The sequence below is a fragment of the Mixophyes fleayi genome, chromosome 1 (assembly GCF_038048845.1).
Source record: "Mixophyes fleayi isolate aMixFle1 chromosome 1, aMixFle1.hap1, whole genome shotgun sequence".
NCBI classification, from domain to species: Eukaryota; Metazoa; Chordata; class Amphibia; order Anura; family Limnodynastidae; genus Mixophyes; species Mixophyes fleayi.
This window is the reverse complement of record NC_134402.1, coordinates 434,988,511-435,007,208: the sequence shown is the minus strand read 5'-3', so window position 1 is coordinate 435,007,208 and position 18,698 is coordinate 434,988,511. Positions and strand designations below refer to the sequence as shown.

The following is an 18,698-nucleotide window of genomic DNA, read 5'->3' as shown; positions in this document are numbered from 1 at the left end:
TTTAGACTGTAAACCCCAATGGGGCAGGGATGTGCGTGAGTTCTCTGTACAGCGCTGCGGAATCAGTGGCGCTATATAAATAAATGATGATGATGACACACCTCAAAATAAAGAACAGTATTCCCTATGGAGCTAAGCTCATCTGTACACATTAGTGTTCAACGTTAACACCAAATGATGAATCAATGCAGGACAAATGTGCATGTTGCTTATATTGAGACGTGTACAAGATGCTGGTAACATGATCAGATCAATGGAACATGAGCACAAGGAAATTGCAAAAGCTTGTGTAAACATGAAATTTAACACTTCTAGAGCTAGATTTACTAAGCTGCGGGTTTGAAAAAGTGGGGATGTTGCCTATAGCAACCAATCAGATTCTAGCTTTCATTTATTTAGTACCTTCTACAAAATGATAGCTAGAATCTGATTGGTTGCTATAGGCAACATCCCCACTTTTTCAAACCCGTAGCTTAGTAAATCTAACCCCTAGTCTATTTTAAACCATGCTCATTACAACAGTACAATTGCAGGCTTTAAACTAATGCATTGACAGCCATCATATCTTAAAAAATATTTAAGTACTCAGCTTTAATTAACTGGTACAAGTGTTGATCTTTTTTACTGCCTTGTAAAAGGACATCATATAATTTAATAGGTTGGAGACCAGAAAAGTCGATTAAAGTCTTCATCTATTAAAATGTACAGAGGCAGATAGTTTGCAGAACCTTAATACGTTGTTTCATTGAATGTAATTTATTGGTATTAAATTATCGTTGATCTTCCCGATTGTAATTTACTTAGGAATTATAAAATCTCGGAGATATGATTTCAGCCCAGTTTTCAATAAAGGTGGATGCAGGACGGGAAGAATAGAATTTTACTTGAAAGAGTTCTGTAAAAAAACAAAAAGACAGCAATGATTGTGGGTGGAAAGGACGAAGCTGTGTACGGCAAGAAGTAGGTGAGAAATCCAGGTGACAATGAGCTAATTTTTATAAGTGGAGGAAGTTATTGAGTGGAGAAGGAAACATATAACTGGAAAGATTCCAAATGTTCTACTGTGGTTAATGGAGTGTCACAAAAGAGATTAATGGCCCAATCCATCATGGAAAATTATGTCTGTATTGTTTACCACACTCCTACCCACGACTCTATACTATATTGCTCAATAGAATATTCCGTTAGAGACTTGGTGGTATATTTACTAAACTGCGGGTTTAAAAAAGTGGAGATGTTGCCTATAGCAACCAGTTTCTAGTTGTCATTTATTCAGTACAGCCTACAAAATGACAGCTTGAATCTGATTGGTTGCTATAGGCAACATCTTCAGTGATTCTTTCAGGGGAGATTGAACCCGTTGATGTATGAAAGTGCGGGTTAATAGTAAATCGCTAGTCAAGTGAGATAACCAAATTCGACACGCTACAAATCGCCATCCCTGCTTTTGGCCATTCTAAGAATACAAGTTACAATATGTATGGAGCAGCTATTTTGCAAACTTGCCGGAGATCGCTGTGAAAATTGCCAGATTCCACACACTGCGCTGGATAGGCGAGATTGCCAAACACGTCAGTTTTCCACTGCTGGCCTATCTTAACATAACAGGAGGGCACAATACAAGTTTTAATTAGGAGCGTAATCATGAGTTCTTGTTTAGAGGGGGGCGGAAATAATTACTAATTATCTGAGGGGGGAGGGGGGTCAAAATATTTTATGAATAAAGTAAACTAAATTGAATTAATGATTATATTAAAAGAACATTTTTTTTATTGTAGTATATTATAGTGACGTATTTCATCACCAGTGACACAACAATAATTTTTTCCTGATGTGGCAACACTTAATATTTCCAGATGGGGACACCATTTAAAGTACATACTTGTGGCACTACAAGTGGCAGCATGCACTTCCGTCCACGTTCACATTTTTTTCTAGATTACAGTAACTAATTGTAACTACTAATTACCACAACTTTTTACAGGTCTTCTCCTCTTTCTCCATCACAAGTAGTATAAACTGAAATTTTACAATGCCTGTAATGGATTCTAGGAATTCATACGTGACTTATTCAATTACACTGGGAGAAGTAAAGTCCGTACAGCAACACGTTTGTATGACAGACCTGCAGAAGAAGGGGTGCCTCATACCTCCCAAAATATATTTTTATTGCACTAGCAGAATAGCTGGCACAGCCTATTTTGTACAGAATTATATTATTCTGGTTCACACCTTATAACCATTTGCATTGCAACAATAACAGTTCTAAGCGCTTGATTGGTGCAGCAGCAATTAAATTTGCATGTTCCAGCCACAGGCAAAAGGAACGCTGGCAGTGATGGCGGTACGGTAATGCCAAGTGATGCGCGCTATTAGGCTGCACACATATTGATTTGCTATTTGTCTGCGGCATTCCAATTTTCCGCCCACAATGTGCCGGAACAAGCATTAACCACTATATATATTATATATATATATATATATATATATATATATATATATATATACACACACACACACACATATATACATACAGACACACACACACAATATACAACTCTGTATTTTCTTGCAATAAACCTTAGTCTCTGCGTTTCTTGTACGTCTCCATGAAGGACAATTAGTTCTGTATCACAAGCTGTATAAGCTGCTCTTAGCAAGCTGATTAAACGTAACGTGCCACGGACAGAGACCAATGCCATCTGTACGCATTCTTCAGGTACATTATAAACCAAATTTAGCTTTGTTCGACCTTGCACTAGTGATATGTGAATTGTCATCCTTTTATTATTATTTATTAACAAAAGCAGCTCACATTCCTGAAATCCACACTACAAAGGCATGTTTAAAATTCCTTATATTTTATTTTACATTATATTCAAATGGATAATAAAAAATTCAACATAGAATTCACATTTTAATTTAGTCTAAAACATATTTTTAAAAATATATATATATATATTTGTATAGAATTATAAATAACAATTATTTTTCCAAGTGGCTATTACAATTAAATGAAAGTTACCGCTTTTTCTATTTCCCATACATTCAATTATAGCTGTGCTTTGGGTTTATTGCAGGAAATTACTCCAGAAGACTGAAGAGCAGAAATTTCTTTAGCACTAAAGCCGTATTCTGTGAGTACTTCTTGTGTGTGTTCACCGACATAAGGATCTCTGCTGGAACAAGGGGCTGCAGGTGTTCTAGAGAGAACAGGAGCTGGCCTTGGGCTCAGTTCTCCTTCATCATTCGGAATAAAAGATCCTCGCTCCTTATTGTGCTGATGGGTTGCAGCGCTATCAAAGGACAAGACCGGTGTCACGCATGCATCTGTGTGATCAAAGATCTGACACCATTGTTCCTGTGTCTTTTCTAGGAATTTCTCAGTAAATATTTTCTTTAATTCAGGCCAGTCGGAAAAACTCATCTGATTGGGGAGGTCGGAGGCATCGAGATCAAGTCCTACAGAGAAACAAAATTACACAATGTATGTTAACTATATATATATATATATATATATATATATATATATATAAAAGACAAAAAAAGAGAAGCGCCACGCATAGTGTATTAAATGACCAACAATTAGTCTTCTCAATGTGGCAAACAAGTGAATTGGCCTCGTACCAAAAAACAAATAGTAAACAGCTTATCTGTAATTAGATTCCCGACATCCTATATAGACTCCTTGATGTCCAGTCTTTATGGTTCCAGAAGTTCAGATCACTATGGACTCAGAGCAAAACTATTATGGTGTAGTATGCCAAATAAGGCTACCAACAATTCCTCAAAACTGGGTACCAACACAAGCTCATAACATTATGATCCATAAAAGTGTTTTATTACAAAGATAAAATCCTTAATATATATAAAATGCGCCCGTACATCATATAAAACAAATATAGGCTTATCTGCAGTCTTTCCTGATGGTAATCACGGATCTCTCAAAACCACCTGGCCGGGGTAGATGTGGTGATCCACGGAAAACAACACACAGAAAACGCCTTATCCCCCTCAACGCGTTTCGTCACTCGACTTTTTCAAGAGGATTCTAACACTTTCTTTTGCGGGCCTTCAGTGATGTTCTTTGGCTTCTTTGTAATCGTTGTGTGCATGCGCCTATTGCAAAGAGAGAGATCCGTGATTACCATCAGGAAAGACTGCAGATAAGCCTATATTTGTTTCATATGATGTACGGGCGCATTTTATATATATTAAGGATTTTATGGATCATAATGTTATGAGCTTGTGTTGGTACCCAGTTTTGAGGAATTGTTGGTAGCCTTATTTGGCATACTACACCATAATAGTTTTGCTCTGAGTCCATAGTGATCTGAACTTCTGGAACCATAAAGACTGGACATCAAGGAGTCTATATAGGATGTCGGGAATCTAATTACAGATAAGCTGTTTACTATTTGTTTTTTGGTACGAGGCCAATTCACTTGTTTGCCACATTGAGAAGACTAATTGTTGGTCATTTAATACACTATGCGTGGCGCTTCTCTTTTTTTGTCTTTTAGAATTATTTGAGCACTTGCAAATGAGTGCTTGTTTTTTTGAGGAGCTGCCTGCTGCGTAAATTTGTATGTTCTTTATATTTATATGGTGTATGAGGTACACACATATATATGTAAATCATTGTCACACATTTGGTGTTTTTCTAATATTGCACTAAGCGCCTTTTGCTTATTATCTTTCTATATATATATATATATATATATATATATATATATACATATATACATATATAGTCAAAGTCAGTAAATTGGATAGAGACATTTCAATTAATATCGAGCTAACTTGGTTGTCTTTGTCTGAAAAGATGCGTAGAGCCCGCTACGGCGTGGAAGGGCGTATCCAGCCGCAACACGTGGCAATAACTGTTTTTACACTTTTATACATATTCGCACAAACACACACATTTGTAATTAGTACACATTAATTTTAGTTGCAACACTTAGTTATTTATGTCAGAATATAGCAGTATTTATGTTTAGTATTATAAGTTATATGCATGTTAGTAAAACATAAGGTTCAGGTTGTAGGAAATGTGTCATGTTTGGTATCATTTTAATCCCCTATTCATCAGTAAGTGTCCGGTTCATTCACCGAAGAAATCGCACATTGTATACTCTAGTTAGCAATGTTAGGGAATAAATGTTTAAAGTGATATTGACTATAAAATGCTAATAGACTAGTTGAAACTGGATTCTTGGCGGGAAAGTCGGAGCACATCCCCTGGAGAGATGACCCCCACCTTTGGATATTTTGGTTTGAACTGGCCTATGATCTGTAATACCCTGGACCTTCCTGAAACCTGGACCAATAGAAGCAAGCCACATCATACATCATCTGCATCGTTTTACTGTATTCAATGACTGCATATAAGCAGGGGCTCTGGAGCTAGTGACCAGTTTTCTTTGACCACAGACTTCAGACCTGAATGGCTGTTCACTGGATTCAGGACGCCTGCGATAAGTAACGTCTATACTTGTTTTTATTTCGCTTTAATTATTCTGCTACTTTTGGATAATAAATATCTTTGTGCTTTGGAAACACAAATCGAGATTTGACAATTTCACCACAGAGACGGGGCTACAGGGGTGCAATTCACAGCAAATAGCGTCAACGAGGCCACCATCCCACCCACTTAGGAAGTGGGCATGATGTGGGAAGATGGTCTAACTGTAATTCCGGAGAGTGGGCAAGTATGCAAAAATAGAACAAAATGGAAATACAACACACAAGCAAAAACTACATGAATATTAAAGGCAAAAAGGATTGAAAGAGCTCACTTTCCTATTTATTATGCTTTGGCCAGGAGAAAGCCTGTTCCTACTGTTTCTCATCCACCTCCTCACAACACCTTCCTACTTGCAATGCAGATTTTCTGTAGAATTTATAAGGCACGTTTTACTTGTGCAGCCATGCTTAAAATGTATTTCTGTTGCCCAGGATAGAGAGATAAGAGGGCGTATCGAACGTCACAAGCAGATGACACTAGATTTGAACCAGGTTTACCAAAAAGCCTCTCAGTGTTACAGTTATAGGCTCACCGTGAAGAATGAGCAGATATGTCTTATCTTTAAATGGCCTTTGGAATTTCAACCCCTATCAGAAATACACCCTGCCCCTCTATCTTCAATGTGTTGGAATTCAATATGAAGTCCTGTTGTCATAACACTGTTAACTCCCAGCAATTGGGGCTCATCCTCAACTGAACAGCCAAGCACCAGAATGCACGCTTGGCTGGCCAGGTTGGAAAGTTCACCCATCTGTTGGTTTTCAGATCAGAAGGCGAACATTGGACATTGCAGTAGCTTCCTTGCAGGACTCCTCTGATGTAGCATTGTATAATGATAGCTGCAAGCTTATACTCTGTGTTGAGTGTTCTACTATGTAGTGGTCTAGATCTCTGCCATCTCCTTCTGATATAAACATCATAAGGTGGGCAGGCTATCCAACTTGGTCAGGAAACGACGACACTTGCAGCAGGAAAAGGGCCATCCACTGCTCTAGAATAACAATGTTACCCCAGCAGGATTTGTTAGTGAAGCCCTGCACAATAGGGAGAGGGACAGTAGGGAATACAGTATATTCATGATGATATGAGGTCTAAAAAAGACAAGAGATATGTAAATGAGTGTAGACCAAATAAATAGTAAATTAGCATAGAGAGAAAGCATATTCTAGCTAGAGTAAATATAAGGGTATGTCCCAAAAAGAGCTAAATCGTAAAATACTACACACTGAAAACAAAAAAATGAACAGTAAATGGAAACAATTTATAAAGAGCTCACTTTAAGTTAAGTGTTCTTACTGTTCCTCCTCCACCTCTTCCAAACAGTTTCATATTGTTTCTGTAGTCCTGACTGTCCTGCTAACAACGTCCACTACAGATTAGTAGGACAGGCTCCTGCAGGTTAGGAAAAGCTTGAGGTGGGATACACATCATGGTTTTCCCCTTATCAAAGCCTTTATCAAAACAGAGATAGCTAAAGGCAGCAGTGTTAGACAAGAACATGTGACTCACCTAACGTTTGTATTTGGAACCTTTTATTATTACATTTAAATGCATACTTGCTGTTTGGGATACTGGCACATGGCATTAGTTGTCCTTTAATATTATAATTTAAGATCTATTTTGGCAAGTGAAGGAGTAAAACCATATTAAATATCTACATTACATATTTTTTTAAATTTTAATTTGGATACTGTAACATCGCCCGCATATGGCCCTTCCTGTCTCAGGATGCTACCAAAACCACTATCCATGTACTTATGATTTCCCGTCTTGATTACTGTAACTTCCTCCTCACCGGCCTCCCCCTCTCCCACCTCACCCCCTTCGTTCTATACTCAACCCGGCTGCTAGACTTATCTTCCTTTCACACCACTCTTCTATTACCTCCCCTCACTGCCTTGTCTTACAGTGGCTCCCTTTCCCCTACAGAATCCTTTTCAAACTTCTCACCCTCACCTACAAGGCCCTCTCCCACTCCACTGCCCCATATATCTCCATCCACACTCCCTCCCGTTGCCTGCCTTTGGCCAATGACTGTCGCCTCTCCTCCACCTTGATCACCTCATCCCACTCCCGAATCCAAGATTTCTCCCGGGCTGCCTCCCTCAATTAGAACGACCTTCCACGCTCCATCTGACTGTCCCCTAATGTGTGCACCTTCAAACGTGCACTAAAAACCTCATCTATTCCTCAAAGCCTACCAGACACCCACCTAACCATCTCCAGTCTTGATCTTCTCAACGCTCTCTTCCTCTGACTCCTCTATCTCACTCCTCTTGCACTAGATCCCCTTCACTGACTCCCCATTGTGCCTGCTGTCTGTTTGCCCTCCCTTTAGTATGTAAGCTCTTACGAGCAGGGCCCTCTTTCCTTCTGTCTCTATACCTATTCTTCTGCTCCAAATTCACTGTACTGGTTATGCTTGGAGTCTTGGTATTATTAATTTATTGTTCTGTACTGTTTTATCCTGAATGGTCCACTGTCTTTATTCTGTACGGCGCTGCGGAAATCCTGTGGCTCCTCACAATTAAAGGATAATAATAATAATAATAATAATAATAATAATAATAATAATAAAGCACCACATATATCTGAAAAACAGTGGCCTAGTGGTTAGCACTTCTACCTCACAGCACTGGGGTCATGAGTTCAATTCCCAACCATGGCCTTATCTGTGTCGAGTTTGTGTGTTCTCCCTGTGTTTTCGTGGGTTTCCTCCGGGTGCTCCAGTTTCCTCCCACACTATAAAAACATACTGGTAGGTTAATTGGCTGCTATCAAAATCGACCCTAGTGTCCCCCTCTCTGTCTGTCTGTGTGTGAGTGTGTATCTATATTAGGGAATTTAGACTGTAAGCTCCAATGGGGCAGGGACTGATGTGAATGAGTTCTCTGTACAGTGCTGTGGAATTAGCGGCGCTATATAAATAAATGATGATGATGATGATATGAGATGGTACTTTCTTAAGCTGAGAAAGAGACACACATAGTGATAGTAAAAATAACACACTAGTACAGTTAAAGATAACAAAAACATACAGTGAAAACAAAAAGCAAAATACATTGTAAATTGCAAACCGAATGTGACTTTACTACAAGAGAGCGTTAAATAGCTTAAAGAGAAAAATATTATTGCTTTCCGCTACTTGTGACTGCCTACGGACAGTAAAACCCTTTGTTTATAGTTCCACAGGACCAGATTTTCTCCCCTTGGTCTCAGCAATGTTCTGTTTCAAAAAATAGAAGTTCAGAAAGAGACAATTCTGCTTTCAGATCCAAAAGGAAAAGTTGAAAGCGTCCTTAATGTAACAATTAAGTCAAACAGCACGAAGTACATGATAAGCCTCATATCGTCTCAGTGGGTAAGCTATAACAAAACTGTAGAAGTAGTGTTCCAAAATGATAAAGATGAATCATTTGAATTAACTTCAAACTACTGGATAATTGACATATAAAGTGGATTTATTTTTGCAAGAACAGAAATATAATTATTTCTGTGTTGTTAAGCATGGGAGAACAAGCAGATAACAAACTTTGCAATTTACAGTGGGGAGGCATAATCCTAAAATTAGATGGTAATAAATCATCCTAACCAGAACTGGCTGATAGCTTGAAAACTCAGGATAGTCAGTACCTGTAATTATTAACTGCCCAGAGCCAAGAACTAGCACTGTACCTGTTATTAACTGTCCAGAACCAAGAACTAGCACTACACCTGTAATTATTAACTGCCCAGAGCCAAGAACTAGCACTGTACCTGTTATTAACTGGCCAGAACCAAGCACTAGCACTACACCTGTAATTACAACCTGCCCAGAGCCAAGAACTAGCACTGTACCTGTTATTAACTAGCCAGAACCAAGAACTAGCACTACACCTGTAATTATTAACTGCCCAGAGCCAAGAACTAGCACTGTACCTGTATTTATTAACTGCCCAGAGCCAAGAACTAGCACTGTACCTGTTATTATTAACTGGCCAGAACCAAGAACTAGCACTACACCTGTAATTATTAACTTCCAAGAGCCAAGAACTAGCACTGTACCTGTATTTATTAACTGCCAAGAACTAGCAATGTTCCTGTTATTATTAACTGGCCAGAACCAAGAACTAGCACTACACCTGTAATTATTAACTGCCCAGAGCCAAGAACTAGCACTGTACCTGTATTTATTAACTGGCCAGAACCAAGAACTAGCACTGTACCTGTATTTACCAACTGCCCGGAGCGAAGAACTAGCACTGTACCTGTATTTATGTACTGTCCAGAGCCAAGAACTAGCACTGTACCTGTATTTATTAACTGCCCAGAGCCAAGAACTAGCACTGTACCTGTAATTATTAACTGCCAAAAGCCAAGAACTAACACTGCACCTGTAATTATTAACTGGCCAGAACCAAGAACTAGCACTGCACCTGTAATTATTAACTGGCCAGAACCAATAACTAGCACTGTACCTGTATTTATTAACTGCCCGGAGCAAAGAACTAGCAATGTACCTGTATCTGTAATTATTAACTGCCCAGAGCCAAGAACTAGCACTGTACCTGTAATTATTAACTGCCCAGAGCCAAGAACTAGCACTGTACCTGTAATTATTAACTGCCCAGAGCCAAGAACTAGCACTGCACCTGTAATTATTATCTGGCCAGAAAAAAAAACTAGCAGTGTACCTGTATTTATTAACTGCCCGGAACCAATAACTAGCACTGTACCTGTATTTATTAACTGCCCGGAGCAAAGAACTAGCAATGTACCTGTATCTGTATTTATTAACTGCCCAGAGCTAAGAACTAGCACTGTACCTGTAATTATTAACTGCCCAGAGCCAAGAACTAGCACTGTACCTGTAATTATTAACTGCCCAGAGCCAAAAACTAGCACTGCACCTGTAATTTTTAACTGGCCAGAACCAAGAACTAGCACTGCACCTGTAATTAACTGGCCAGAACCAAGAACTAGCACTGTACCTGTATTTATGAACTGCCCGGAGCGAAGAACTAGCACTGTACCTGTATTTATGAACTGTCCAGAGCCAAGAACTAGCACTGTACCTGTATTTATTAACTGCCCGGAGCATAGAACTAGCACTGTACCTGTATCTGTATTTATTAACTGCCCAGAGCCAAGAACTAGCACTGTACCTGTTATTATTAACTGGCCAGAACCAAGAACTAGCACTACACCTGTAATTATTAACTGCCCAGAGCCAAGAACTAGCACTGTACCTGTAATTATTAACTGCCCAGAGCCAAGAACTAGCACTGTACCTGTAATTATTAACTGCCCAGAGTCAAGAACTAGCACTGTACCTGTAATTATTAACTGCCCAGAGCCAAGAACTAGCACTGTACCTGTAATTATTAACTGCCCAGAGCCAAGAACTAGCACTGTACCTGTAATTATTAACTGCCCAGAGCCAAGAACTAGCACTGTACCTGTAATTATTAACTGCCCAGAGCCAAGAACTAGCACTGTACCTGTAATTATTAACTGCCCAGAGCCAAGAACTAGCACTGTACCTGTAATTATTAACTGCCCAGAGCCAAGAACTAGCACTACACCTGTAATTATTAACTGTTTAGAACCAAGAACTAGCACTGCACCTGTAATTATTAACTGGTCAGAACCAAGAACTAGCACTGTACCTGTAATTATTAACTGCCCAGAGCCAAGAACTAGCACTGTACCTGTATTTATTAACTGCCCAGAGCCAAGAACTAGCACTGTACCTGTTATTAACTGGCCAGAACCAAGAACTAGCACTACTCCTGTAATTATTAACTGCCCAGAGCCAAGAACTAGCACTGTACCTGTATTTATTAACTGCCCAGAGTCAAGAACTAGCACTGTACCTGTATTTACGAACTGCCCGGAGCGAAGTACTAGCACTGTACCTGTATTTATTAACTGCCCGGAGCGAAGAACTAGCACTGCACCTGTAATTATTAACTGGCCAGAACCAAGAACTAGCACTGCACCTGTAATTAACTGGCCAGAACCAAGAACTAGCACTGTACCTGTATTTACGAACTGCCCGGAGCGAAGAACTAGCACTGTACCTGTATTTATGAACTGTCCAGAGCCAAGAACTAGCACTGTACCTGTATTTATTAACTGCCCGGAGCATAGAACTAGCACTGTACCTGTATCTGTATTTATTAACTGCCCAGAGCCAAGAACTAGCACTGTACCTGTTATTATTAACTGGCCAGAACCAAGAACTAGCACTACACCTGTAATTATTAACTGCCCAGAGCCAAGAACTAGCACTGTACCTGTAATTATTAACTGCCCAGAGCCAAGAACTAGCACTGTACCTGTAATTATTAACTGCCCAGAGTCAAGAACTAGCACTGTACCTGTAATTATTAACTGCCCAGAGCCAAGAACTAGCACTGTACCTGTAATTATTAACTGCCCAGAGCCAAGAACTAGCACTGTACCTGTAATTATTAACTGCCCAGAGCCAAGAACTAGCACTGTACCTGTAATTATTAACTGCCCAGAGCCAAGAACTAGCACTACACCTGTAATTATTAACTGTTTAGAACCAAGAACTAGCACTGCACCTGTAATTATTAACTGGCCAGAACCAAGAACTAGCACTGTACCTGTAATTATTAACTGCCCAGAGCCAAGAACTAGCACTGTTCCTGTATTTATTAACTGCCCAGAGCCAAGAACTAGCACTGTACCTGTTATTAACTGGCCAGAACCAAGAACTAGCACTACACCTGTAATTATTAACTGCCCAGAGCCAAGAACTAGCACTGTACCTGTATTTATTAACTGCCCAGAGCCAAGAACTAGCACTGTACCTGTATTTACGAACTGTCCAGAGCCAAGAACAAGCACTGTACCTTTATTTATAAACTGCCTGGAGCAAAGAACTAGCACTGTACCTGTATTTATTAACTGCCCGGAGCGAAGAACTAGCACTGTACCTGTATTTATTAACTGCCCGGAGCGAAGAACTAGCACTGCACCTGTAACCATAAACATGTATTCCCCCAAACACACATTCAAATACATGTTATCTCCATGACAACAACCTGATTTAAGTATCTTGCTCTGTAATTTAAAATCTTGTTTCTTGTTGAGCATCTTACTCATAGACTATAGGAAGCATAGAACACTCATAGCCTGTGTGTATATATATATATATATATATATATATATATATATATATATCTATATATATCTATATATATATGTATATATGTATACACACACACGTGGCCTAAAAATGCTGTTTTTTAAGTCAAAGTGGCATTTGTGGGACTGACGTGCTCCAAGTCTGCTTCATTAATGTACCCAGAAAAATCACTTATATCACTAACTAGCAGAATACCCGGCGTTGCCCGGGATTTAAAGAATTTTAAGACACAACTGTGTTACAAAGTGTTTCTCTGAGTTTGAAGAGACCAGTTACTGGATGAAGCGGCATTAAACCATTCCCAATATTTAAGAAATGATCAGCAAACTGACCGTCCATTGTGTTGCCATGCAGAGAAACTCTCATATTTGTGGTTAGTCACAAAGTGCGAACATGCCTGCAAAGATGTGATGATTTAAGGCATGCATTAATTTCATCCGCCATTGTTCCTTTTGGAATGACCGGCAATGTTTGTCGAAAATCTCCAGCCAATACAACAGTGACTCCACCCATTAGTAAATCATTGCTTCTTAAAAATTGAAGTGTTTGATTGAGGGCCTGTAAAGCATTTTTGTGTGACATGGTGCATTCATCCCATACAATGACCTGACATTGCTGCAGAATCTGAGTTTTTTCTGTTCGTTTAGTGATATTGCAGACGGGAGTTTCACTTCGGGCCAGATTAAGCGGTAACTTGAAAGCTGAATGTGCTGTTCTTCCACCAGGGAGCAAAGTTGCAGCAATTCCAGAAGAGGCCACAGCAATAGCTATCTTGGAATGTACTCGAATTTTAGCAAGTAACAACATGATGAGAAACGTCTTACCTGTTGCTCCGGGTGCATCCAGAAAAAATATATTTCCCCTTTTTCTTGGAACTTCTTCCAAGACATTGTTCCAGACATTCCAGAGTTATGGTCGTTCTAGATGATTTTTAGGTGTTACCCCCCTCGCCACCCCCACCCTTAGGAGTGCCAGGGGTGTCTTGCCTCCACAATATTTGTTGTCAGACTGTAAGTCATATGTGTACCAGGTTTGGTGTAAATTGTTCCAGACATTCCAGAGTTATGGTCGTTTTCGATGATTTTTAGGTGTTACCCCCCTCACCACACCCACCCTTAGGAGTGCTAGGGGTGTCTTGCCCCCACAATATTTGTTGTCAGACTGTAAGTCATATGTGTACCAGGTTTGGTGTAAATTGTTCCAGACGTTCCAGAGTTATGGTCGTTTTCGATGATTTTTAGGTGTTACCCCCCTCACCACACCCACCCTTAGGAGTGCTAGGGGTGTCTTGCCCCCACAATATTTGTTGTCAGACTGTAAGTCATATGTGTACCAGGTTTGGTGTAAATTGTTCCAGACATTCCAGAGTTATGGTCGTTTTCGATGATTTTTAGGTGTTACCCCCCTCGCCACCCCCACCCTTAGGAGTGCTAGGGGTGTCTTGCCCCCACAATATTTGTTGTCAAACTGTAAGTCATATGTGTACCAGGTTTGGTGTAAATTGTTCCAGACATTCCAGAGTTATGGTCGTTTTCGATTAATTTTTAGGTGTTACCCCCCTCGCCACCCCCACCCCGTAATGAATTTAAATTTTAAATTTTTTTAGTTGCCTCCGTCATGTTTTAATACACTCGTATGCAAAATTTCATGATCTTCGCTTGAAAAATGTGGATTTGTATAGAAAGACAGACAGAAAGACAGACAGAAGGACAGAAGGACAAATTTTCTCTTTTATATATTAGATACACACCCAAGGCGAACTATAAATATCCATCTTACCATTGAATTAACTAACCCCTAAACGTAATCCCATATTTACAGCTCACACGTAAATGAATTAACCCTTTTGTCCTTCAGGCCTACACTCGGTTTAACGGTATTAACAGCCAAACTCAGAACTGCCGATTAAATGTCACTGAAATGTGATGGTTGCTGGCGTTGCATTTCCTCACATCTGTAACTTTACACTTCATGTGTAAATTGCACAGTAATTACACGTAAATGACAAGATCTATTCATCACGCACAACCTGAACTCATTCAAATGATATAATCGGTGTTCATTCATAGCTAGAGACCTGATATGGAGAAACATCTTCTGTTCTTAAACAAGGAAACACATATCTCCTACTAAGATTAGCAAACATTTATTAGAGTACAGCTGTCACCTGCACACTGCGGAGGGAGCCATTTTGTTAGTTGAACCACAATTCATAAGACTGTAGCCAATCAATTAACTAGGAACTTGTGACATCACTAAGGAACATTATGATTGATATTTGTGAAGTCTTTCGTGGGGGATGTAGTCATATTTCCAACGTTGAAAATGTCAACAGTCAGACTGTCAACAGATTCTTTCTGTCCTACTACTGACACCAAAATGTCGCTGTCGTTGCCCTCTGAATGTCAACATTGTGACTGTGGACACTACTACTGTCAACAGTCACAATGCCAACATTTTTAATATGTCGGCAGAATGAACGCATCGACATTTTGGTGTCGACAGTGGGATTGTCAACAGATTCACCATTGTCATATATTATCCAGTCATGGAGCTACTAGGTCCTAGTGCCTTTCTTTGCAGCACTCTCAGAAATATTGATTCACTTCACAAAATGGCTTCTACCTGGGTGCCGAGGAATAACACAACTTAAATGTTCCTTGCAAAAGGAAGCACACAGACTTTGCAAATTTGCATTAATTCATATAAACAGTAGCTGCAATACTGAAATAACCAACAGTCTTTACTGCAGGGCTGTCCTTATAGCCGTAGTATCATGCACAATGATGTATCACATTTTTGGCAATTTGAATTCGGAATGTGTCACTCCACTCAAAAAAAATTAAATGAGTTTGCCTAATTACAATCTTTATACTGCGTACTGCAAATAACCGGAACAGCTTGCGATACTTGGAATAAGACAAATCCGCAGCCAGACGCGGCTGTTGCCATCATTGGCAGACATGTTTCTTAGCGCCATATGTAAAAATGGAGAAACCAATGATTGACTACATGACTTGTCATTTCTGACTCACCCTTTAAGAAAGTAACCCAGTTACAAAGAACTGTCAAATGCAGAAAACACATTTGATGTTTCTGGCAGAATCTCTATCACCCTCTAATGTGACATAATCCAAAATAATATAGACAACCCAGGGTCTGAATTAGCCATATCTATAAATAATTTATGCATTATGCAAAATGACTGTCTTTGTAATGTGCTTTCCGTAAGCAGTGAATATTTTAGAAGACATAGGGGTCTATTCAATCAAAGTGTGAAAAATCACTTTAGCTGTTGAAATTAAGTGTTATTGCTTCTCCTTATACATTAAGAGGTTACCGTATTAAAATATATTATATCTACTGATAGATTTTTTATATAGACAAACTTTTTTTTCCATTAAAACAACTATTATGCTTTTTTTTTTGGCAATGGAAACTTAAAACGTGTCCTGGCCCCTCGATAAGTGACTCAGCATTCTGGACAGCGGGAAAAAGTATTATAAAAAATTTTTACTTATGGCCGTAATAACAAGATTTTTGATAACCGGCCCCCATCATCTTTCTTGTTCAACATATTCCTATTCCATGCCTTATTTCTATATATTTCTCAGGTTGAGACAACACTGTAGTGTTATCAGAAAGGATGAAGAAAAGTGTCACATGATGCATAAGAGCATAACTTCACGATGCTCCAACAATCTGATAGGACCTGGAACACAGCAGACACATACATCCCAATGCAGCCTGTGGAGCTATGAATTATTGAATGGAAAGAAGTGCATATGCATGTATTGTACTTGTCATAGTTCTGTGCATGATAACATGTGGATAACAGAAGTGTTTACTTAACTAATAAATCATCATCATTTATTTATATAGCGCCACTGATTACGCAGCGCTGTACAGAGAATCATTCACATCAGTCCCTGCCCTATTGGAGTTAACAGTCTGAATTCCCTAACATACACAGAGAGAGAGAGAGAGAGAAAAAGAGAGACTAGGGTCAATTTTAATAGCAGCCAATTAACCTACTAGTATGTTTTTGGAGTGTGGGAGGAAACTGGAGCACCTGGAGGAAACCCACGCAAACACAGGGCCATGGTCAATCATCATCATCTATTTATATAGCGTCACTAATTCTGCAGCGCTGTAAAAAGAACTTACTCACATCAGTCCCTGCCCCATTGGAGCTTACAATCTAAATCTCCTAACATACACACACACAGACTGAGAGAGACTAAGGGCAATTTTATAGCAGCCAATTAACCTACTAGTATGTTTTTAGAGTGGGGGAGGAAACCGGAGCACCCGGAGGAAACCCACGCAAACATGGAGAGAACATACAAACTCCTCACAGATAAGGCCATGGTCGGGAATCGAACTCATGACCCCAGTGCTGTGAGACAGAAGTGCTAACCACTGAGCCACTGTGCTGCCCAATCAAATTAGACAGGTTCAATTATTGGCATATTAATTCTACATACCTGGAATGAGCGGCTGACTGCTAGCTCTCTCATAGTCAATACAACTCAAATGGAAACCTACTTTCTTATTGAACCAGAGCAAAGAGTCAGCTAATGTCATTTTCTGCCACCTAGATAACATTTTAGACAGAATTCCTCATCTTCTCAGGAGATAATCATTTTGTATCATTTACATTCTGAATTGGGTTTCTGCATCCACGCTGGTGGAACACGTATTTTGAGTGCGGTTGGTCTAAGTCACATTCGCCCTGTGTAATAACTTACCCTTCAAAAGCTGATTATAGAACTGTGGTTCAAGCGCACCCACGGCCATGTGTTTCCCATCAGAGGTCATGTATGTGTCGTAGAACGGGGCTCCGCCATCCAGCAAGTTCTCGCCTCGAGGTCGGCTCCATAATCCCTGTTTCTGAGACTTCCATACAAAAGACCCCAGATAGGCAGCTCCTTCCACCTTTACAAAAATGTTATCATTAATGTGAATGTTACTAAACATGATACAATAGATTTGCTGAAGCTACTGTGGAGTAATACAAATAAAAATTTTATTAAAGGGCCACTAAACCTAAAACACAAGGGCCTGATTCATTAAGGAAAGTAAGGCAAAAAAAATGAGTACGTTTTCTCCGGGACAAACCAAGTTACAATTAGTTTATTATTTTGCACATAAGTTAAATACTGTCTGTCTTTTCATGTAGCCCACAAATACTTGATAGCTTTATTTTTACACTGAAATGTAGAGTTGATCTAGGACATGCCCTACCCTAACTATAAATCTGTCCCCACATTTAAATTTACCTCCCCTTGCCAATGCAACATGGTTGTGCCCAGGTGCAAAGTTACTCCTTTTTATTGATCAGGCCCAAGATGAGCGATATAAAAGATCAACTAACATTTAAAAAAAAAAGACAAATAAAAAACAAACCATAAAACATCCATTGTCAAGCGTCAATTCTGCGCCTACGCGACAAGGGTGGAATTTTGGAGTTAATGATGACGATTGCTGTATATTTGCTCCAGGTGAAACTTGCCCGTATATTCAGATGCATATCACGCAAAATACAGATGAGGAAACTAGGTGCACAAATTTATATACACAAACAGCCATTGTTTCTGTTCCACTGTAAATCAACCCCAAAGTTACAGTTGGGGACGTTTTGCTTTTTTTAGAACTACGGGCAACTTTTTATATTTATAAATGTTATTAGTTTTAGAAAATACAACTTGTATCACAGGTTTAGTAGTGTTTTAAACGCAGCACAATAGTAATAGGGCTATGTGCTACTCACATATATCCACCACGTCAGAGGGGCAGTCAATGGAAAATAGAAGTCAGCTTATCTTGATTGGCCTTATGACAAAGGTGCTCCAGCTTCAGTCCTTAAGTGCTACCTCAAGAGCTACCAACAGGTCATGTTTTCAGGATTTCGTTCATCAAGCACAGGTGAGTTTCTCTATTTTTCTGGGTCAGTAATTATCCCACCTCTTTCTACAGAGAGAAATCCTGAAAACATGACCTGTTGGTAGC

At 39.4% G+C, this 18,698-nt stretch overlaps 1 protein-coding gene and 1 long non-coding RNA gene across 2 annotated transcripts in view; both read right to left on the bottom strand.

The window, feature by feature from the left end:
* Window positions 1-2,842: 2,842 nt before the first annotated feature.
* Window positions 2,843-18,698, bottom strand: part of AMACR (alpha-methylacyl-CoA racemase) — a 35,045-nt gene continuing 19,189 nt past the window's right edge. Inside the window, exons 4-5 of the mRNA XM_075184606.1 lie at window positions 17,438-17,624; window positions 2,843-3,462 (exon numbers count right to left, since the gene is read on the bottom strand). Coding sequence (XP_075040707.1) covers window positions 3,053-3,462; window positions 17,438-17,624 — 597 coding nt within the window. The 3' untranslated portion in view covers window positions 2,843-3,052. The remainder of the gene's footprint in view (window positions 3,463-17,437; window positions 17,625-18,698) is intronic.
* Window positions 11,274-12,673, bottom strand: LOC142109776 (uncharacterized). Its single transcript, XR_012680445.1, has 3 exons — window positions 12,517-12,673; window positions 11,632-11,721; window positions 11,274-11,340 (listed from the first exon to the last, which is right to left on the bottom strand). It is a non-coding gene; the product is annotated as an uncharacterized LOC142109776 (long non-coding RNA).